General features: G+C 36.7%; 2 protein-coding genes across 2 annotated transcripts; both read left to right on the plus strand.

Annotated features, from left to right (window-relative positions):
• The first annotated feature begins 12142 nt into the window (after nucleotides 1-12142).
• LOC105771987 (rac-like GTP-binding protein RAC13) lies at nucleotides 12143-13921 on the plus strand. The gene is made up of 7 exons (XM_012593351.2): nucleotides 12143-12392; nucleotides 12490-12577; nucleotides 12669-12778; nucleotides 12862-12925; nucleotides 13256-13320; nucleotides 13442-13507; nucleotides 13591-13921. The coding sequence occupies exons 1-7, from the start codon at nucleotides 12294-12296 to the stop codon at nucleotides 13687-13689; spliced, it is 591 nt and encodes a 196-aa protein (XP_012448805.2). The 5' UTR covers nucleotides 12143-12293; the 3' UTR covers nucleotides 13690-13921.
• An 842-nt stretch (nucleotides 13922-14763) lies between these two features.
• LOC105774509 (ras-related protein RABA1f) lies at nucleotides 14764-16046 on the plus strand. Its single transcript, XM_012597018.2, has 2 exons — nucleotides 14764-15163; nucleotides 15308-16046. Exons 1-2 carry the CDS (start codon nucleotides 14943-14945, stop codon nucleotides 15732-15734), a joined length of 648 nt encoding a protein of 215 aa, XP_012452472.1. The 5' UTR covers nucleotides 14764-14942; the 3' UTR covers nucleotides 15735-16046.
• The last annotated feature ends 8475 nt before the right edge of the window (nucleotides 16047-24521 follow it).

Genomic DNA, 24521 nt, shown 5'->3' on the forward strand with positions numbered 1-24521 from the left:
ATACGACTCAATGAACCTAGGGCTCAACTTGCCCTTACGTTCGAATTGTAAAACTTTCTTCCAAGGAGATACCTTAAGAAAAACAAAGTCACCCTCAGAGTAGTCGATATCCCTCTTTTTCAAATCTACATAAGACTTCAGTCTATCAGAAGCCGCCTTAAGGTGATCCTAAATTAATCTGACTTTGTCTTCAGTCTCAGAAACCAACTCAAGACCCAAAACTCGTCGTTCACCTAACCCAGTCCAACACAGTGGAGTACGACACTTACGACCATACAAAGCCTCATACAGTGCCATCTGGATGCTAGACTAAAAATTATTGTTGTAGGCGAACTCGGCCAAAGGTAGAAAATCCTCCCAACTCCCTCAGAAATCAATTACACAACTCCGAAGCATATCCTCCAATATCTGCATCACCCCCTCGGACTGACCATCGGTCTGACAATGGAATGCAGTACTTAAGTCTAATCTCAAACCCAGAGCTTCATAAAGTTTATTCCAAAATTGAGAAGTGAAGCAAGGATCCGTATAAAATTTTATCAAAACCGGAACCCCGTGAAGCTCACAATCTCAGAAATGTAGAGTTTGGCCAACTTTTGCAATGAGTAATATGTCTGAACTGAAATGAAATGGGCAGACTTGGTCAATCGATCCACGAGGACCCAAACAAAATCCTTCTTAGTATGTGTTAAAGGCAACCCACTAACGAAGTCCGTAGTCACATGTTTCCATTTTCATAAGAGAATCTTAACGGGTTTGAGTAAACTCAAAGGCAATTGGTGCTCAGCCTTAACTTGTTGGCACGTCAGACAATGAGAAACAAAATTTGTTACCTCTCATTTCAAACTTGGCCACCGGTATAGTTCATGGAGGTCTCGGTACATCTTATTTCCACCGGCATGCATAGCATGAAGGCTACTATGCGTTTCTATCAGAATCGACTGTCTCAGATCGGAATCGTTCGTTACACAAACTTGTCCTCAGAAACACTAAACCCCATCATTATTCAGCCCAAAATCAGACATACTGCCACTGTCAACCTGACAGAAACACGGAACCAAAGAATCATCCCCCAACTATTTTTCCCGAATCTAATCGATCCAAGTCAGCTTAACTTGCAACTCAGCTAACAGACTCCCATCCTCAAACAGACTTAGACTTAAGACTCTTGTGATCGTTTTATATGATACACCTCTCACTATACAGATAATGCCTCCAAATATTTAAGGTAAAAACCACAGCAGTTAACTCGAGATCATGCATCAAATAATTCCCTCATGTGACATAAGCTGTCAGGACGCATAAGTCACAACCTTACCATCTTGCATCAATATACATCCCAAACCGATGTGTGAAGCATCACTATAAACCACAAACTCCTTACTAGATTCAAGTTGTATCAGAATAGGAGTCTCAGTTAGAACAGACTTAAGCTTCTCAAAGCTTGATTGTTGCCCATCATTTCAGACGAAAGGAGTTGCGTAAAAGCTTAGTCAAAAGAGTTGTAATCAACGAGAACCCCTCAACAAACTTTTGATAATTAACTGCAAGACCCAAAAAACTGTGGATCTCGAAAACATTCTTAGGTTGTTTCCAATTAAGTACAACCCTAATCTTTCTAGGACCAACTAGAATCCCCTCAACAGAAACCACGTGCCCTAGAAACGTTACTTCTCTTAACCAAAATTCACACTTGCTCAACTTAGCGTAGAGCTATTTCTCTTGAAGCATCTGAATAACTACTCTAAGATACTCATCATGTTCATCTTCGGTCTTAGAGTATACCAGAATGTCGTTGATGAAGACTACGATGAACTTATCTAAATACGGTCGAAAAAATCAGTTCATCAGATCCATGAATACAGCTAGAGCTTTCGCCAAACCAAAAGGCATAACTAGGAACTCGTAGTGCCCATAACTAGTTCTAAAAGCCGTCTTATGAACATCAACTTTCTTAACCCTAAGTTGATGATACCCAGAGCAGAATCTATCTTTGAGAATACTGAAGCCTTACAAAACTAATCAAACAAATCGTTGATCCTTGAAAGAGAGTACTTATTCTTCATAGTTAAATTGTTCAACTATCGGTAGTCGATGCACATCCTCATGGTACCGTCCTTTTTCTTGATGAAAAAAATCGGTGTCCCTCACAAAGACACATTAGGACGGACGAATCCATGATCCAAAAGCTCTTAAAGCTAAGCCTTAAGCTCCATAAGCTCCTTCGGTGCCATTCGATAAAGAGCAATAGACACTAGAGCTATACCCGATAAAAGCTCAATACCGAACTCTTCTTTCGATTCGGAGGTAAACTCTATAACTCATCGGGAAAAGCATCTAAAAATTCCATAGAAATTGAAATGCTTAGGTAGGCCAGATATGCCATACACTTTTCGAACCAGTTTTTTGGCCACTAAAGCAAAGATTACGTTGGATAAGTAATCCCAACGCTCGCCGATCACAACAACTTCCACATCATCCTCGATTCTCAAAACTACCCTCTTAGTCGCACAATCCAAGCTGACTCAGTGCTCTACTAACCAGTCCATACCTAGAATCAAATCGACCACCCCAAATGGTAGCTCCATCAGATTTGCTAGAAACACAACCCCTTGTACTTTTAGTGGTACATTCCTATACAGTCTATTTACCCAAACCGACTGACCCAGCAAACTTAATACAGAAATCTCACCTGAAGTACTCTCAACAGTAATCCCCAAGTTTCCGAAGACAGAACTAGCTACAAACGAGTGTGTTGACCCTATGTTTATCACTACAACATATGGAACATCATAAATAAGAAACGTACTCGTAATCACATCAAGGGCGTCTCTATCCTCATGGCATCGTGCAACATATACTAGCGCAGGCTGCCTCTGTTAGAGTATGCCCAAAGATCAAACATGAGATGGTTGTAATAACATACTTGATTTATCATGTTTATTAATATAAGGCGTTACCATTATTATTTCAGTTTCTTTTCTGTGTGTATAAATATACTATTTTATAATAATGTCCTAAGAATAATATGATTATTCTTAAAAGTTCCTTAGTCAAGTATTATTGTTGGATAGGACAATGATAATGCATTAAGACTAACATGTAGTTGGTTGATGATAAAGAGTTGTCATTGATATGGAATGTCAGAATCGATGCATGAATATGTGTGTTAGAGAACAACATATTGGACTGACCCGTTATGAGTATGTTTCTTGGATTATTATGTCATTGTCACAATATTACTCATAGTGATTAATATGTATATGATCCTCAGACTTGAGATCATCATAATCCCAATATCTTGAGTTGTATATTTTGATACAGTCAAATGTACACCATAATTGGTTGTTCTATAAAGGCTGATGTTGGATATACCACGATCTATGTAGAGGGATATGGTTGATCGAGATAGGATAAGCCCCTCCTACATAATGGGAGTAATATCTTAGGCCACTTGATTGAGTGAGACTAGAAATGCATGGCCATGCTCAAATAAGTTGATATGAGATGTCATACTTATTTGTATATCGTAGTCTACTTAATATATCAAGGAACATGGAATGGACTATGTAAGTGTGACTATTCCATGACTTGAGTCCAATCCAGAGATAAAGGACTTAAGGATTATTGCATAAAAGGTTAATCATAAAAGGTTATATCGAATCATGATTTCTTGTGACTTAGGTAGCAATGATGCATTGCTAGATGCCACTTATTGTTTGTAACATTGGAATCATTCTAGTATTACTGCTAACATTACAGGAACCTACAAGGTCACACCCTATAGTTGAAATGAACGGAATAAAACATAGTTGGTATTGTGTTTGGTTGTCGCTTGAATTAAATTAATTATAGAATTAATTTAAATGGGTAATCAAATATCGAACACATTATGTACAAGGTTGTTGTACGTATTATGAGAACATGAATTTGGTTAGTATATAAATTCAAATAAATATATAGTTTACCGAAATTATATTATAATTAATGTAATTATAATTTTTGGTTTAAAATATTATTATATTTATTTTAATTTCTAGAAACCCTAAAAAATGATATATAAGAATCCCATTTTTTCTTTGCTTGGGTCTAGCAGCCGTCAAAGAAAATTCTTTTCAAAACTATTTTGGGGATTCCTTCCGTTCATAATCAACTGGGTGGATTACGTAGAGGCCGGGGTCACGATAGATTGCGGCTTGGTTCGATAGCAGATCAGACTACTCGTTGTTGAGGCATTGTTGTCTACTTAGAATAAACATTCAGTAATTTCGTAACCTTTATCACCCCGATTCGTTCCTCACACATGGATCCGTGGTTAGGGTCACCAAATTTTTATTTTTTTCTGCGCCGTAGGGGTGCCAGCGATCCAATAGCCTCGCCTCAGTCTGATTACCACCTCGGCCCGGTACTCTCTGTCCTCTACCTAAACCATTACCATCCCTGCCCGAACCACGACCCCTAGGCGGTTGCTATACTGCCCTCTGAGGCTGAAAAATCCCAAAACTGAATCTTGCATCTAATCTGAATGCTGTGGGTACCTTCTAATATCATGATCCATCGACCCACAATGTAAACATGCCCCCAATCTCCTCCAATACTCGCCCGAATGGCGCCTACCACAGTCACTACATGGTTGAACCCCAATAGAAGTAATTGGAACTCCCACTCTAGAAGTCCCATCAAGTCTGGCCCATTTGTTAAGCCTTTGAGCAAAATTAGAGGGCTCCAAATCCCTCTTATCCTTGCCTCTCTCACGATCCTTATTCTGGTGCTCCACGCGCTTAACCTCTTTGGCGATCTTCGCTTTGTCCACCAGAACGGTGAACTCTCGCTCCCTCTGAGGAGCTATCAGAACCCTCAAATTGTCCCTCAAACCATCCTCAAAATGAACACACTTCTCGTACTCAGATGCCACCATCCCTCGAGCATAGTGGCTCAGTCTCAGAAATTCAGCCTCATATTCAGCCACAGTTCTATCACCGTGTGTGAGATTCATAAATTCATGCCTACGAGCATCTACAAAGCTTGCTCCCACATACTTTCCCTGGAAGGCGGTCTTGAAATAATCCCAATTAAGATGACCCAGTTGAGTACCCTCCTCAACTGATAACCACCACTGGTATGCCTCATCGCAAAGCAAAGAAACTACACCCTTCAGTTTCTTCTCAGGAGTGCAGTCGATACTATTCATTATTCTCTTAGTGGTCTCTAACCAGTATTCAGCCACAGTAGGGGCGACTCCAACAACACCCTAAAATAGTTCAGCTTCATTGGACTAGAGTTGTTCAATAACCGACCCACAGCTCTCAGATCTAGAATGAGGTCTAGAACCCTCTCCAAAAGCCTCAACATGGCTTGGAACAGTTTGTCGTCCCCAGCTGAGTGGCTTTGAGACCCAGTCTCAGCAATAAGTGTAGCCAGAGTCTCGCTCATATCCAAATTTGGCATATTGCGCAAAGAGAAAGACTCATCTTGAGTCCACCTACGGCGCCCGTTGCGCCCACGAGTACCACGACCACGCGTTCCATGAGCGCTTATTGTTTCAAAGTTTTATCTACATTACACAATTTTATGCATCAGTTTCAGTGTTTATTAGCAATTTTTTTATGCTTCATACATTTATTAGAAGTTTTAGAAATCTTTCAAAAATTTGTCTCTAACTAACTCTGTATAGTTTCAAACAGTTCTAACTATAGTATTTCTAAGTTCAGAAGTACTAATAGGATCGGCGCTGGAGACTTGGTGTACCACGTACTTAACTCAAAAGAAAAAAACTTTGTTTGAAAACCAGTTCTTTTACAATTATAATTTTGAACCCAAAATTCACAGCTCAACTTTTGCAACTTAGCTCTTATACCATTAAATGTAACACCCCAAACCCGACCTAGACGTTCTGGCCGAATCTGAAAATGTTATGAAGAAGGGTTTTGAAACAAAACTTTCATTTTAAAATTTCTCATATTAATTGTTACTAAAAGAGTCCACGTTTTCGAAAACACTTATTATACTCTTTAAATGAGACCGTCATTTATTGCCCTTTTAGGTAAAATGTAAATTTGCAGCGGAAGTTTGTAACTTGTTATAATTGAAAATCGAGCTTGCGTTTTCAAAAATATTTGTTTGTGTAAAACCGTTATTTGCCATACGTTGCAGTTTAAAAGTCAAAATGCACCCAAAACTCAAATTATAAACAAACAGTCCAGAGAGTCCATAAATTACAAAACTCTCAAAATAATCCAGAATTTAAATAAAATTGTTAATTAAACCAGTTTGCGAACACGTGGTCACCGTTGAGACTCCACCGTACTGACCCGCCTATGTCTGAGGATTACCTGAACAAAACAGACAAACAGATGTGATTTTTCATAAACTCAGTATGTAATAAACAGAGTCATACATACACATAAACTTAGATTTCTCAATATATCAGAACAGAAGCGGACATAGTCTTTAACAGAATTAGATCATATCATAATCGGATTATCAGAAATATACAGATATGCAAAGTCCTACCCCCATCCTCTACACACCATCTCCGACCATCCCAACACATCATGTGGGGTATAAAACACCTACCTATCCCTACACACCACATAGTGTCTTTATGACACCTATTAGAATAGTTTGCAACCAAGTTGCCAGTATATCGGTGAAATGTCGCCTCACAGAACACTTCCTCCACATATACAAATCCCACCCCATATACAGATACAAAATACTGATATACAAATATAACAGAGTTAATATGTCCAGCATGCTCATATACAGATAACATACATGTTATACGAGCCAATCAAATCATACATATCAATTTCTAAATGCTCAAATCAATCTATCAAAAAAGTAGATATCATGCATTAGGGTTTGTTTTGCCCTTACCGACCCTATGGAAGGCCCACAATTGATCGAAACGACATATGTGAGCCTAGGGAAAATTTTAGAATTATGCATGTGGGGCCACACGCCCATGTGGCTCACACGCCTAAATCGGCCTTGCCCGTGTGCCATACCTGTCACATGGCTATGTGTCGCATACTGCCAGCCACACGACTGAGCACACGCCGGTGTGGTGTCGGCATAATTTTTTTAGCTTTTGCCAAAACTCATTTTCTCGTGTTTTTGTTACACACCTAGTTCGCTTTTGCTGTTACAGCAATCCCGAGACCACCAAATCCTATAATTCGATTAAGGATACTAAGTTAATAACCGAAACGACTTACAAAACTAAAATCCCAAATTCAACGAAGTGCTCACCTTTGACGAACAACACTTCTCAAACTTAATTCGCCATAGAATCGAATGTTTCCACCCCCTCTCCTAAACAATTAACCAATTTCAACTTTTAAAACCAATATTCAGTAAAATTTCAAACTAATTTGCATAACAAAAAATCTTCAAAATGCAACGTAAAGAGTAAAAATGCTACTTACGAAATGCTCCGATAGTAGAACAAACAATCTCAAGCACTCGTACAATGAAGCAAAATCAATGGATTAACAAAGCCGATCTCTACTACATAACCGACACACGCGCCCAGAAGAAAAAAAATAACATCCTTAGAACTTAGTTTGAACACAAGACCTTAGGGCAATCTAACACCTTACCACTTGAACCAACAAACTCATTCTAATATGATTTGATTAACAATACAATATAAGCCAAACGGCCAAGGGATAGGCTAGGATTAAAAATAGCAAAAATTTCCAAATGTGGGACTCGAACCCAAGACCTCAAACACACAAACCCAGAACACTTAACCACTAAAACAGATACATATTTATGATAGAATTCACAGAAAAAAATTAAATTAGTCAGGGCGTTACATATTTGAATCATAAAATTATGATTTTATATTCTACTCCATGAGACCTTTACAATGGTATATCATATGCTCAAAATGGTCGAGTGATGAATGAGAAATTGATGCTCAAAGTAAGCTACTTGTGAATATTTGTTGAGGAAAAGAAAAGCTTAGATCCCATATTTTTTAAATACCAAGTGTGAGATATGAATGAATATATATGAGAACCCACTTGAAGGGTTATTGAATGACTAAGCTTAAAACCCTACCTCGTATGCAAGGGGTGTAGATCCAAACCTATTGGGGTTGGGGTACACCCACACGACATGGGCGACGTGAAATGTTCAGGCCCAAGAAGGATATTTTAAGCCCAACACGAAATTTATTATTCTCAGCAAATATTATACATAATCCGTATTAAAAGGGAAAATATCTCGATTTTATTTTATTCCAAATAAATTGATTTTTAATTTGACTCGATTTTATTCAATTTGATTTAAAAGCTTCTTTAATGGAAAGATTTGTAACTTTCTTCATGGAAATTTCCAAAATTCCTCTATATTGAACGCCTATAAAAGCCTGTAGAATTCTTTACACTCACACAGAGAAATAACGAATCTTCACTCCCAAAAATTCTTTTCTTTTCTCTTCAAATTTCAAATGTTTGGGTGATAAAAGAAGGTAAGGTTAGTTCATTGATCACTGTAAAGGTACTACAACCGTGATCATTTTGTTGTTGTATCCTAGGAGACAGTTGACCAACGTTTCTCCAAGTACTATAGGAGCGACCGAATTTGTCTTAAGGAAACTGTGAAAATAGACCTCAACATCTAGTAAAACTCGATTCCCTTTATTCGATCTTTGGTTTTCCAAAATCTTATTTATTTAATTGTTTTCAAATCTGATGTTTTAAATAAATATAATTTTTATTTAAATTTGGTGCTTTAACATAAATATAAATATTTGTTTATATAATTATTTATATTTATATTTGTTCGCTAACGTATTTTGTCCAACAGAAGCAACTTACATTCATCCAAGATAATGTCTAAACGACCCTTGAATCAAAACTCAATCGAAAAGAATAATCAAAATAGTTCTCTTTGTAATCAAGAAATTCATGTATTGTAACTCTTTTGAAGTTAATAAATAAATTTTGACTCCAAAATTTTCAAAGTCAATTTATGACTCAAAATTTGTGTTTACAAATTTCTGGCATGCTCGGTGGGACAATCACTACCTTTCATCTCTTCTCTTTAAAAGTTAAAGTTCAAAGTTGCAATGGCTTCCAAAATCATCATCAACAAACCAGTTCGCAATGTAACAACCCGTTTTTCAGTAGTGTCAGAAACAGTGATTTCTGGACTACAAATCTAATGAGTGAATTCGTAAATATTATTAATAAATATTTATGAGTCATGTAACAGCCATATTTTAGTGGTGTCGTAAACAGTGGTCTTGGAAACAATCTAGGACTAATTTAAAACAAATTATAACAACCAAACACAGTTTGAGCCTTAAATCACGTCCACGAAACATAAAAAAAATGTGTTAGAAACAATCTAGGACTAATTTAAAACAAATCAGAAAGTTTGAGAAAAAGTTGAAAAATTGAGAAACAGAGGTCACATGACCGTGTGACACAGCCCAGACCGCATGGAACTTGCACCTAACGTAATAAACCAGACACACCATTTCATTAATAAAACATTCTAACAAATGTGCCATTTTAGGCACCTCAAATCATACCCATTCATAATGAACTACATGCACATCAAACATATAAGTGTATATATATAGATTGAGTCATTCATTCACAACCAAGAACTAAACTTGATTTTACAATTGTAGAACTTCCATTTATAAACATAAACTAGATGCCATAATATGTACATAAATTAACAAAAAAATGACCTATATACATGCCACAATTATCCACAACAACTACAAAAGTTCTACCGAATAAAAATAATGATAGGTGTGAGCTTCCTTGCTGATCCGATTGACACGTTCTAAGTTCTAAAAATCTACAAAAACAGATAAAAAGTAGTAAGTATACCAAATATTCAAAAATAATTCAAATTGATCCATTTAAATAATTGCAATACTCAACAACTACCAGAAGAACTTGATCCATATATAACCCTCAATCACTTACGAGTTTCATTCTCATCTTCTCCATAGAATATCACCATTGAAGGAAGAATTGAGAGCTTCAAAAATTGTATTCAATCTTTGCACGTAAGTGATTCTAAAATTCATTTTCCGTAAATTTTATGTTTTTTATATCGTTGTAGCTTGATTTAACTAACCCAAGTATTAATTCATAAAACTGTTAAAGTTTATAGAAGTTACCATTGATGACTTTTGAAGCTTTTGGTGTTCAAATGTTAGCTTTTAAGCTTAGAAATGAAAAAGATTGAATTATAAAGTTTAAATGCTAGTTTTAAGTATAATGACTAAAATAAAATAATTTGAAATTAACGTGAAATTTATTTAATTATAGATATTAGGAGTTGCAGAATGATGTGATTGAAATCAAATTGCAAAATGGGAATTAAATGTGAAAGATATGATTGTTTCGATTTTAGGGACTAAATTGAATAAAATGTAAAACTTTAGAGAAATTGTGAAAAGTGAAATTAATATGTCATATACATGGAATGAGATAGTATAAGTGATTGAAATTGATAAATTGAAATGAATTACTGAATATATCAAGATTTGAATCAACCGGTAGATAATCGAGGAAAAGGGAAAATTACAAATTAGTCCTCGACACCTCATTTGCTATCGTTTTTTCAGGTGATTTCATATGGTAAAGTTATATATGCAAATCTAATGTATGTTTTTGAATTATAAATTTATCTTGTGTGAATGTATTTTGAATTGTATATGAATTAGGATAAAAAGGTGAGAAAATGATTGAATTGTAAAGAAATGAACTAATGTGTTAAATGTGCCCGGATGAACATAAGTAATGATAGGATACAATTGGCATGCCAATAGCATTATTTGCACACAGTACGAGATATGGTATGTGATGATACTAATCTACGGAGAATTCACTGTTTATACTGGAATCCAACATTTGTTGCGGATTACCGAGCTTTGTCTCTACGGAGACCATTGTTACTAATTGTCTCTACGGAGACCTTGGTGTGTTCTGGAGAGGGATGTAATGTCTTATGACATATGATGCCTACGAGCTCTTTGGTGCTTAGGCGTGTATTAGAGTTATCGCTCGAACAAGCAATCTCGTGTGTTTTGGTGGAGTAGTGTTTAACAACAAAGGAATTGAATGAATGGTATATGTAATGCGATAGAAATGAAAATATAAGACTGAATGATTGAAATGATGATATATGTTATGAACTAATATGTTATATAATGATTGAATAATGTAATTAAAGTATATATATATGATGATAAATTATTAATAATGAGTTGTAATGAATTATTTTTATATTCTTACTAAAATATCATAATATTAACGAATTTGAATATTATTTAAATACATATTTTCATTTTCTATCATCATGCCTAAAATCAACATTTTATTTCTTGATAAAACTTTTCAAAATTCAAGTTACAAAATTTAACTACGTCCACTTTTTTAAAAATATATTAATCCTTTTTATTTTTTATTTTTATTTTTAAAAGAATAAAATTTATCAGTGGTACTTACAAGTCCAATGAGAATTACTGGTCTCATCGAACTAGCGGATAATTAAAATGGATCACCCATGATTTACTGTCTCAATTGCAGTTCATTATGAGTATCTTTGTATGCAATTTGCGTATTTTCCTATTTTCTCCTGTTATATTCTTATATTTATATTAGTTTTGTTAAACTAAAAATGTATTATATTAATTTTAACATTTTGTGTATTCATATCATCTTGATTTTTATGTATAATTTTAAATTTTAATTGCTTTATACAATAATCATATTATATAATTGTCTAGTATAGAAGTGAAGTCAACAATAATTTTAGAGGTCATGATTAAATTATATATTTTAAAAATTAAAATGTAATTTTATTATTAAATTATATATTTATATTTTTAGAATGATTAAATTAAAATTTTATTATTTTTGAAAGATAAACTAATTTTATCGTACGTTATTAATTTATAATTTTATAAATTTTGGAGTGTGGCATATTAGCTGTACAAATGAAAGACTAAAGCAATTTGTTTCTTACAAAATTATAATGATCATCATTTGTCCCTATGGCCTCTCCCTTCCCCAACACTTAAAACAAAGTAATTAAGAGCGGCACCAAACCTACTTTACTCACCTATTTGTAGCCATATCCTTGCACTTAAAGACAAGAAACCCCACCCTGCAATCATTCCATTCCATATCCGATACGCTAATGGTTAAAGTTGGGTGATGGGATTGTAGCAGGTTGTTAAACCCCCCCCCCCCTCCCTTAGCCTCCATTTTCTTCATTGGAACAAGCTCTAAGGTCCCAGCACTGAGATAATGAGCACCGCAAGGTTCATCAAGTGCGTCACCGTTGGGGATGGAGCTGTGGGAAAGACTTGCATGCTTATCTCCTATACGAGCAATACTTTCCCCACCGTACTATCGACCAACATTTCATGGATGTTATGTGATGTGATGGATTTTCTCATCAAATGTGATAATAATGCAATGCCTTTTCCTTCTTTTTCTGTAGGATTATGTTCCTACAGTTTTTGACAACTTTAGCGCCAATGTGGTGGTCGACGGCAGCACGGTCAACCTTGGTTTATGGGACACTGCCGGTAAGTAACTTAATGAAAATCCCAGATTTCCATCATTTATGTTAAAAGTCACTCATCATTGAAAGCAATGGTGTAATTTTGTGAATTGCAGGGCAGGAAGACTACAACAGGCTAAGACCTTTGAGTTACAGAGGAGCTGATGTGTTTTTGCTTGCGTTTTCCCTTATTAGCAAGGCCAGTTATGAAAACGTCTACAAAAAGGTCAATTTTGCTTCCATGCTTCTATTCTTACAGTTTTCTTCATTGTGTTCACTTGACAAAACTACCCAATTGTTGACTAACAGTGGATTCCCGAGCTAAGACATTATGCTCCTAATGTCCCTGTTGTGCTTGTTGGGACCAAACTAGGTAAGTTCCCTGTTGTGCTTGTTGCTACATGTATATTCTTGGGCACCTAACTCTGAATTTCAGGGTATTTGGTCACACATAAACATCTTATTTCATTTTTCCTGGAATGTATGGTTACGATCCATGTTATGTGTTGGATACGGATATGAATCTTTTTCATGTACTTGGAGGATTCTTTGAGGGTCACAACTCCAAATTCATATCCAAATATATGTCGGATACAACTCCATATTACAAGCGTAGATCATTCTTTATATTATTCAATTCTGCCTTCCATTTTCTCTTTTTTGGGTATAATCCTGTTTTACGTTAGACGCTAACTAACTGCAGATTTGCGAGATGACAAACAGTTCTTGAGTGATCATCCAGGAGCAACGGTAATAACAACTTCTCAAGTAAGTTAATATCAACTATTGGGGGACTCAAGTGTTCCCGAGCACGAGTACGAGGATATGATCCTCCTATACTTACACTGAAGTTCAAGTATACATAATTTACTGGAAACTCTATGAGCAGGGGGAGGAACTAAAGAAAATTATAGGAGCAGTTAGTTACATTGAATGCAGTTCCAAAACCCAAGAGGTACCCCGTTTCTATGTACCCTTCATCCCAAAAAAGAAGTTCATAATAATATTTTCTTATTGCATTTGGTGTTTAATGTTCAGAATGTGAAGGCTGTTTTCGATACTGCAATAAAGGTAGCACTGAGGCCACCAAAGCCAAAGAGAAAGCCTCACAAGAAAAGATCATGTGTTTTCCTTTGAGTCTCAATCAACATTACACTCAATTGCAGAAAATATATTTTCTGCTATACCTTTTTTTTTTTTTTTACTTAAATTCCATATGAATATAAAGGATATCCATTAAAAATGCTGTAATTGATTACTGAAAGAAATAGTTTTTGTTTTTATTTTTGTAATCATCTTTGGGATAAGCTATATTTTGAAATGTTTGTAATTTTCTGAGCAATAATTTAGATTAAAGTTCAATGGAGTACTCCAACTGTTTGAACTCTTGTTCCCGGGAATCCTGTTCAATCTTATCAAAACTTTAAGAATGGAAAAGAGAATAATAAATAAATTTTACTAGATAGTGTATTTTTTAGCCTTACAAATTTGACATTTATCTCTTCTTCTTTTTATTATCAAATTTTTTAAGTACATCACAGATTCATGTGGTAAAATGATGGAAAAGTGTTTGATAAAAACGAGTATATACTTAAATGATTGAGAAAGCATGAACGACAATTGACAGCCAACGTTTTAATTTAACTGAGTTTCCAATAAATTGTCAAAATTTATCCCTGTGAAGTTAACTAATCAAATTTTGTACATATGATCAAACAAAACAAAAACAGAAAGTGAGATGGACAAGGACAAGAACAAGAACAAGAAAGAACATGTAGTTTGATAATGTACGCTTCATTTTTACCTGAGCTAAGAAAAAGGAACCAATCGTGGTAGGCCGTTCATAGAACAAAACGGTTAAAGAATTTAAAATTTTATTAACAGAAATGGATTAATTGATTATTATGTATTATTTTTAAAAATATATTCTTAGAGATTATATGTGATTATGTTAGTTGGTTTGTAAATTTAAAAAAAAAAAAAACCAGTAGACGGAAAAGTCGCAAGGGACAGCTATTTTGAATGTGTAAATTGTTAGTAACGCTGTTACAAAACTAACCTTTTACCCTCGAAAATGACGTGAAGAAAAAAAAAAGGTTAAAATTGGGTAAACCCAGCCAGCAGCAGCCGTTGTAATATTAGCCATTTGCCTCAAGCGTTTAGCTGTTTCATTCTTTGTTCTTCAGTTCCCAAACCCAGACAGATTCTAAAACAGAAAATGCCAACCGTAACATGCAAGTAATTTACCCAAATAACAAGCAAAACACCAAAACTAAAGCGTGTTTCTCCTTTTTCTTTTGTTTTTATCTTCATTTTTAAATACTTTGTTTTCAATTGAAGACAACATCCAAGGACAAAAGAAAACACGAGAAAGAGAAAGAGAAAGAGCAATGGGAGCTTACAGAGCTGATGATGACTATGATTACTTGTTTAAGGTTGTCCTGATCGGCGACTCTGGTGTTGGGAAATCCAACCTTTTGTCTAGATTTACCAAAAACGAGTTTAGCCTTGAATCCAAGTCTACTATTGGGGTTGAGTTTGCCACTCGTAGCATTACTATCGAGGATAAGGTTGTCAAAGCTCAGATTTGGGACACCGCTGGCCAAGAAAGGTTTCTTCTTTCTTTCCACTTCCATTTTTTTTCCTTACAGCAGATCGTGATCTGGGTTTCATTTTTTCTTTTTATTTTTTTTATTTTTTTTTTTTTTGGCTTCTTGCAAAATGGATAATTTCTTTTCCTTTCTTTTGGATAAAGATATCGTGCAGTCACCAGTGCATACTACCGTGGGGCTGTTGGTGCTTTACTAGTCTACGATGCCACCCGTCATGTTACCTTTGAGAACATAGAAAGGTGGCTCAAGGAACTTAGAGATCACACCGATGGCAGCATCGTGATTATGCTGCTCGGGAACAAGTCGGACTTGCGTCACTTGCGAGCAGTTTTGACCGAAGATGCCAAAGCTTTCGCCGAAAAAGAGAAAACTTATTTCATGGAAACATCCGCACTGGAGTCTCTCAATGTTGAGAGTGCATTCACTGAAGTGCTGACCCAGATTTATCATGTTGTAAGCAAGAAAGCTCTTGAAGGTGGAAACATCCAAGCAACTCTGCCAAAAGGCCAAATGATCAATGTCGGATCGAAAGATGATGTATCAGCCATAAAGAAAGGTGGATGTTGCTAGACTTAAGTGGGGGCTTTGAAATTGAATGCCCTTTGTTCATACAAGCGTGAACAATATATAAACCAGTTGACATTGTGGTTTGGATCATGTCAAATACAAACTAGTCTATGTTAGCTTGAGCTCTAGGACTTAAATGGTTTTTGTTAATGTCATGCATTGCTAAGACCTAAACCCATCTTAATTTTATATAAAGTTACAGCTTGCTTAGGATTTTGATGGAAACCCAAAATTAATACACGATCTGAGCTCCTGTAATGCAAGAGTTATATCGTAATTTATATATGTAATGAAAATTGAAAACTCCATATGGTACCTTGCTTGGCCTCTAGATGTCTGATTGCTAAAACTGTCAACTTATACATGAACAAAAGGGTTAAAAAGGAGGGGAATTTACCACAAAAAGCCATTTTTTTCAAAATTTAACGAAATGGGCCGATTTTTTGATTATTTATCGGAATGGTCCATTTTACGGGAAATCGCGCCCACGTCAGCGCGATGTCAAGGTACATGGCAGGACATCGCGTCCACGTCAGTGCGACCTCCTGACGTGGAAGGAAATCGCGCCCTCAAGGACGCGATGTCCTCCGCGCATGAACAGTACCCCAACGGTCAAAAATTTGACCGTTGCCCCCCCCAACGGTCAAAATATATATATATATAAATACCCCCACCCCTTTATTTTTTTTCACAAACAAATCCTATCTAATTTTTCCTCTCTAATCTTCTCAATTTCCTTCTAAAATTCTCTCAAACCCATATTTAATTTTAATTTCCTCTCAATTTCCTTCCAACATTCTCTCAAATCTATTTTTTAAAATAATTATAAATTTTTTTATTTTTTTAAAATAATTTTAAATTTTTTTATATTTTCATCAATGGCCGGATCATTGATTCGTCTTGATAGCAATCACATATCGGTGGAGCAAATGAAAATGGTAAGTATTAAATTTAATTTGTAATTATTATTTAAGATTTTTTTATTTAAGTATTTTTAGATAATTATTAATTTATTGTTTGTTATAAAAGTCTGAAGATCGGGTATTGGAATGCCATATTCGGAATATGCATGCTCCTCCATCACCGTTAGTAGAGAACTACCTGCAGGAAGCGGGTTTTTGGCACGTGGCGATGGTAGGCCAAGGATGCAAGTTGGACCCGAAACTGATTAGTGCGTTGATCGAGAGGTGGAGACCCGAGACGTACACATTTCATCTTCCATGTGGAGAGTGCACTATCACTCTAGAAGATGTCAACATGCAGTTGGGATTGCCGGTGGACGGGCACCCAATCACCGGGTTTGCCCAATCTAGCAATTGGGAGGCGGTGTGCTACGAGCTTTTGGGCGCTATTCCGGAAAAAATGGATGGAAGTAAGGTCGAGATGGGCTGGTTACGTTCCACTTTCCCCGATCCGAATGCAAATTCAACCGAAATCCAAAGAATCCGATATGCTCGATCATACATTCTTCAAATAATTGGAGGTTATCTGATGCCGGACACGTCACGGAGCCGTGTACATCTAAGGTGGCTGCTAAAACTCATTGATTTTAGAAGAGCAGGTGAATTTAGTTGGGGGTCTGCCGTCTTGGCAACATTATATCAGGAGATGTGCGGGGCGACGCGACCGAGGAGAGCAACCATCGGAGGTTGCCTGTCACTACTGCAATTATGGGCACGGTTTCGCCAAGTTATCGTGGATTACCGTCTGAACTTGAAGATATACGACTTCTATTGGACCAACGGTCAGAAGCAGAAGTAAGTATTATTGCAAATAGATATTTCCATACATTCGCTAGTCGATTGATATTTAGTATTTAGTATTTAGTATTATGTATATAACTAATATTTCTATCATGTTCATATAGTTTCAATGGACACCATACGAGGATCCGACAATTCGGGCAGTAATCCCGGAAGAGTTTTTACAAAATTCGAACGCTTGGCACGTTAAAGTGGTGTTGATCAACTATGCAACCGTGGAGCCCCACCAGACAAACAGAGTGCTATGACAGTTTGGATGTAGACAACCGATTCCTGCGGACCCTGAGGAGTTTGACGAGCACCACAAAATTGACCTTCGACTATTAGGTACGGATTGGCTTAGATATTGGTCCGAGTACACGGAAATGTGGGAAAATCAGCATGAATATCTACCTACTCGGGAAGAAATCATCGTTCCGGAGTTAGCGTGCGTTCCAGAATACATGCCATGGTTTAGGATCCATGGCAAGCCATATTTACTTACGCCAGATGAGAGGCAACGGTAATTATGTCTCGGAAGGGAAAGGCGCGGGCCTCTAAATCCAAGACGAGAAGACTTCGAATGCAGCCCCTCAACGAGGCCTAGACAGTCACCCGGCGCATCATCAGCGGGCATGCAATCACCGGCCCCAACGAGAGCACCGACGCAATCACGTGACGCAGCAATTCAACAGATGATACCCACGCAACTGCCTTTCCCTATGATGCCAGGTATGTTTCCTAGCCCTTATATGTACCCTAACCCTTACATGTATCCTTTTAGAATACTATGGCAGTTGGAGCCAAATGCGGTTCACTCCATTTCTGTTATGCCGAAGCGGACGATCGATATCTAGGCTGGCAGCAGGAGGGATCGCACATGCCTTCGGGGAGCTCTCCTTTTTACCAATATCCAGCAACGTATGGCTTTCAAACACCGTCGTCGTTCATGATGCAAACACCTCCACATACCGACAACCAGATGCCGAACCGGAAGAACCACAATCACCACCGGAGGAAGAACAACCGCCGCTGGAAGCTAGAAGAAGGAGGAATCCAGCGCGCAACCGTCGACGGCCGCCATGTGGAACCGAATCCTCCGGGCATAGACATTGATTGCCGTATTTAAATTTATTATTTAATGTAATAAAATAGAAGTTTATTTGATGGAATACGCATAGAAATTTTTGAAGAAAATTTTGATATTATTTGATATAATAAAATAAAAACCCTAATTTAATTGAAAACACTAACCTAACCTAACCTAACTTAATTAAAAACCCTAACCCTAACCTAAATTAATTAAAAACCCTAACCCTAACCTAAATTATTTAAAAACCCTAACCCTAACCTAACCTAACCTAAATAAAAACCCTAACCCTAACCTAACTTAACCTTAAACCCTAGCCCTAACCTAACTTAATTAAAAACCCTAATCCTAACCTAACTTAATTAAAAACCCTAACCTAACCTAAATTAATTAAAAATCGTAACCCTAACCTAAATTAATTAAAAACCGTAACCCTAACCTAAATTAATTAAAAACCCTAACCCTAACCTAAATTAATTAAAAACCCTAACCCTAACCCTAACCTAATTTAATTAAACACCCTAACCCTAACCTAACTTAATTAAAAACCCTAACCCTAACCTAAATTAACTAAAAACCCTAACCCTAACCTAAATTAATTAAAAACCCTAACCCTAACCTAACTTAATTAAAAACCCTAACCCTAACCCTAACATAAATTAATTAAAAACCCTAACCCTAACCTAACCTAACTAAAAACCCTAACCCTAACCTAACTTAATTAAAAACCCTAACCCTAACCCTAACCTAACTTAATTAAAAACCCTAACCCTAACCTAACCTAACTAAAAACCCTAACCCTAACCTAAATTAATTAAAAACCCTAACCCTAACCTAACTTAATTAAAAACCCTAACCCTAACCTAACTTAATTAAAAACCCTAACCCTAACCTAAATTAATTAAAAACCCTAACCCTAACCTAACCTAACTAAAACCCTAACCCTAACCTAACTTAATTAAAAACCCTAACCCTAACCCTAACCTAAATTAACTAAAAACCCTAACCCTAACCTAAATTAACTAAAAACCCTAACCCTAACCTAAACTAATTAAAAACCCTAACCCTAACCTAAATTAATTAAAAACCCTAACCCTAACCTAAATTAACTAAAAACCCTAACCCTAACCTAACTTAATTTGATAAATTTTACTAACCATTAACACAATTTTGGACTTAATAATTTTAGTTTATTTCATAAATTTTACTAACCATTAATACAATTTTTGGCTTAATAATTTTACATATTTTGATAATTTTACTAACCATTAACACAATTTCTAGACTTAATAATTTTAGTTTATTTCATAAATTTTCTAACCATTAATACAATTTTTGGCTTAATAATTTTACATATTTTGATAATTTTACTAACCATTAACACAATTTTTGGACTTAATAATTTTAGTTTATTTGATAAAATTTACTAACCATTAACATAATTTTTTGGCTTAATAATTTTACATAATTTTACATAATGTTAGATTTGGTAAAATGTTTTGACTGGTACTAAAAATTTGACAAGAAATTAAACTAATTTGATAATTTTACTAAAATTAAAACAATTATCAATTAATAATTGAAGAAAATATATTTTTTTCTAAAATTACATTCAGCTATTGCGATTAGGGCATGATCGACTTGTACGGCCTGGGTTCCTACACCATCCGCACAACTTTTGTTGACTGGATGTTTCTCAGATATCCATATTGTTCCGTATTCTAGTGGAGCAAGGTCGACCCTTTGGTTTCTTGACGCAATTCTCTATCCGTAATGACTTAAAAGGAGCAAGAGATACGGGCGGCCACTTACGTTCATCTGGGACCGGTGGGAAAACGTGTCTCCATATGTTGTACATGTTTTCTAGTTTGTAGACTTTGTCCACATAACTCATCGGATCCAGACGGAGTTTCTGACAAGCTGCAATAACATGAGCACATGGATAACGAAGTGCATCAAACTTCCCACAGTCACAAGTCCTGTTTCGCAAGTGTACACGATACTGCCCGCCAATAACACCTTGGTGCGGTCTGTCAAACTCCGTCACGCGAAACCATAAATTGTCTCGATCGTGACACACTGTGTGCATGATGTTTGCCCTCGCCTTCGCCTTGTTAATTTCTTGAACTACCTTACTGCACCATACATGTCCACCCTGCATCTGGCCAGCATAAGCTGCTGCTCACTTTGGAAATAGCGCCGCCAAACGGAAATATATCTCTCGCACAACCGATGTTATCGATAGATGGCGCATTCCTTTAAGAATAGAATTTATGCATTCAGCCAGGTTCGACGTCATATGGCCATATCGTAGGCCTCCGTCGTATGCTTGTGTCCACTGTTCGAAACATATGTTACAAAGGTAGTCCGCCCCTTCTCCGTTTTGGGATCGTAAAATTGCCAACATCTCCTGAAAAAGATATTTATTTATTTCATACTCTGCCAATATAAGATAATTGTGAATATTTTATACCACTTCTACCAATAAAACTAATTCAAATTGACAAACGAAATAATACAGTTATAAACTAAATACCCATGTTGGTCACTTATCGTCGTTCGATCTTGGACGGATATTGCCTGTAGTAGTTCGAAGCAACGTGTCTTAGGCAATATCTATGGTGTGTGCGCTGCCACAAGCTTCCCTCTCGATCAAATGCAGCTAGTATACCGACGCCCCGATCTGAAATAACACAGATATCAAGTTGGGGGCAGACATGCCTCCTTAACCTAGAGAGAAAGAAATCCCAGTCATCAGATGGCTCCCCCGGTGTTATTGCAAATGCAATTGGAAGAATTCTCCCACTACCGTCCTGTGCCACTGCAACCAATAGCCGATGAGTATACCTACCGAACATGAAGGTATCGTCAATTTGTACCAACGGCTTGCGGTATGGAAATGTGTCTCGGCATTGCTTAAAGGTCCAAAATAGGCGTTTGAACACTTGGCATCCACGTAGCAATCGGCTGTTGTAGTACGCATGTTCCGTTTCAAGGTCTGTGATGGCACCTGGGACGTATCTCTCTAGCACCTGACACCACTGCCATATTTCATTATATGAGGCGTCCCACCCACTATGCATCTTCTCCAACGCCTTTTGCTTAGCTATCCAAGCCTTGCGGTAAGAGGGCGTGTACCCTATTTGGCTACGGATATTGGCAATTATCACCGGCACTGAAGTCTTGGGATCTGCTTTTATCGTGGGCATTATCAAGCTGGCTAACATAGCTGAATCCATTTTGAGATGATCTTGTGAAACACCTACAGAGGGAGTACATTAAATAATGCAACATTGCAAAATAAAATTATTATTCAAATACATTCAATATTGTACCTGCAGTACATGTATGTAGACCTTTGTACTTTTTTATCTCCCACAACCCTATCATTTTCCTTAACGAGGCGACGATTTTCCATGAACATGTGTCGTCTTGCACCGCACACTTCGCCTCAAACTTATCAGATTTTGGTTTAACGACGTGGTAATTAACGCCATTTTTGATGCTATGCTGTTTCAAAGCACCAATAAAACTATCCTTGTTGGTAAACTGTTTACCAACTTCAAGTTCACCGAAATCTACCCCCGAACTTGTACGATCGCGCAACCGGTATGGTAGATCTGGAAACTTTAACGCATCATCTGCTGACAGATCGACATTATGCATGTGGGCTGGAGGTGAGTTTGCTCTGAATCGTGGATTTACTTCATCATCTGAACTCCTTTCAGCATCTTCACCTTCTGTTAAAATAGGCTCCGGTTTAGAAAATAATCCCACTTCTGCACCATCCGGCCTGGGCTCTCGAGGTGGATCCACATCGGAGTCATCTTCTAACCCACAATCATTTGCAGCGTACGACGTTCCCTCACCGGTTGACATCGTAGGTAGTACGTCATCCCTTCTTCTGGGCATTTGATAACGTCCCCAATTGGATGTAGATTGCCATCCACTAGAACTTGACGCAGTTCCCCAGTACGTATTTCCAGCATCAAACGTCAAGCCACCGACGTACATGTCCCATCCACCAATAGAGTGTCTTGCGGGGGATGTGCGTTCGACACCTCTACCGAACATGGGCTGTTCCGTATTTTGTAACCCGCTAACCGAGTGTCGGCCAGGGGTCGTGTATACATCTCGAACACCGGACGGAAGTACATCAGTTGGCGACTTAAATTGTACATATAACTCAATATAAGTTGCTCCACTAGCAAGATGAGTCTGCACCATTGCCTTCAAGCTACGAGCACATTTTATGTCGAACGAGTCATATGTCACCAGATCAACACAAGAACAAAATCGATACGTGATTGACAGAACTTTCATTGGCGTCATTCTGAAGATTTTACGCCTAATTCTTTTACGAAGTTCTGTCAAATCTATGTTCTGGTTAAATGACAGTCGCACCGTATTCTCCGACAAAAAAACAACACCATTCTCGGTGTGGCAAACCTCACCATCGTAGTAAATAACAAAGACTAATCGTTCACTCATTTTGAAATTCTAACTTTCTTAGCCTCTCTAAATTTTTTCTCGCTATGACTTATGCATTCTAAGAACATTTTCGCCTAATTTATAGCCTCGGCACAAACTTGTTATCAGAGCAAAATCGCGTCCACGGTAGCGATTTCACAATTCTTCTCAAATAGCATCTGGTAGAAGCGATTTTATACTATTTGCTCAGAAACGTCAACAAAAAAATTATTTCTTACATGACCTACTGTAGCAAAATCGCGTCCACGAGGGCGCGATTTCACAATTTCTTCTCAAATAGCATTCTCGTAGAAACGATTTTATACTATTTGCTCGAAACATCGAAAAAAATTATTTCTTACATGACTAATCGTAGCAAAATCGCGCCCACGGTAGCGATTTCACAATTCTTCTCAAATAGCATCCGGTAGAAGCGATTTTATACTATTTGACCAGAAACGTCAACTCGAAATAATTTATTCCAGAACATTTTCTGCCTAAAAAACCTGACCCTAAACCCTAAAAGCCAAAAAAACCAAACGTGAAAAATACGTCAAAATCGCGTCCCCAAGAATGCGCTACGTGGCGGACATCAGCGTCACGTCGGTAGCGACTGTTGACGTGGAAGGAAATCGCTCCCTCAAGGACGCGATTTCCTTCCACGTCGGCAGGTCGCCGACGTGGACGCGATGTCCTGCCATGTACCCTGACATCGCGCTAACGTGGGCGCGATTTCCCGAAAAATGGACCATTCCGAGAAATAATCAAAAAATCGGTCCATTTCAGTAAATTTTAAAAAAAAAGGACTTTTTCTGGTAAATTGCCCTAAAAAGGACTCCATTTATAATTAATATCAATGAAGCAAAAACTATGATGCCAGTACACGCTACGATCTCGTCCAATTTATCGTGAAACCAAACATGTCCACTGAGTAGAAAGAAACAAGTTGTCAAAAATTAAAGATGAGTTTTTAAAACTTTTCAATTTAAATGTATTCACTTAATTTAATTTAATGCGCCAATAAACTTTTCAATTTAAATGTATTCACTTGAATTAAAATTTTAAATTAAATACTGTTGAAACAATTTGTTAAATCTTTTTAATTTTTTACATAATTCTTACTACTCTTTTAATGTGATTTTTTAAATTTTTAGATAAGTTTTTCTTTTCAACCCTTTTATCATTTTTTTTACTTACCTTCTTCTCCTTGCACTTTTTTTTATTATAGAGGTTAACCCAGCATTAACTATTTTAAGCAAAATATATAGTAAAGAATGAAAAATTTTATTTTTAAGAAAAAAAATACATAGGTTTTGATCGGGGTGAAAGGAATCGAAACTGATGTTTAAAAACAGAAAAGAAATCTGTTGGAATTTGGGTTTTGTCATCGAAAACTGGATTCGGATGAAGTTTTTCAACGAATTCTTAAATATTTTGTCACTAGAGTTTTTGGGCCTGAAGAACAAAAGAGATTAATATATTTATAAT

The sequence above is a fragment of the Gossypium raimondii genome, chromosome 6 (assembly GCF_025698545.1).
Source record: "Gossypium raimondii isolate GPD5lz chromosome 6, ASM2569854v1, whole genome shotgun sequence".
NCBI lineage: Eukaryota > Viridiplantae > Streptophyta > Magnoliopsida > Malvales > Malvaceae > Gossypium > Gossypium raimondii.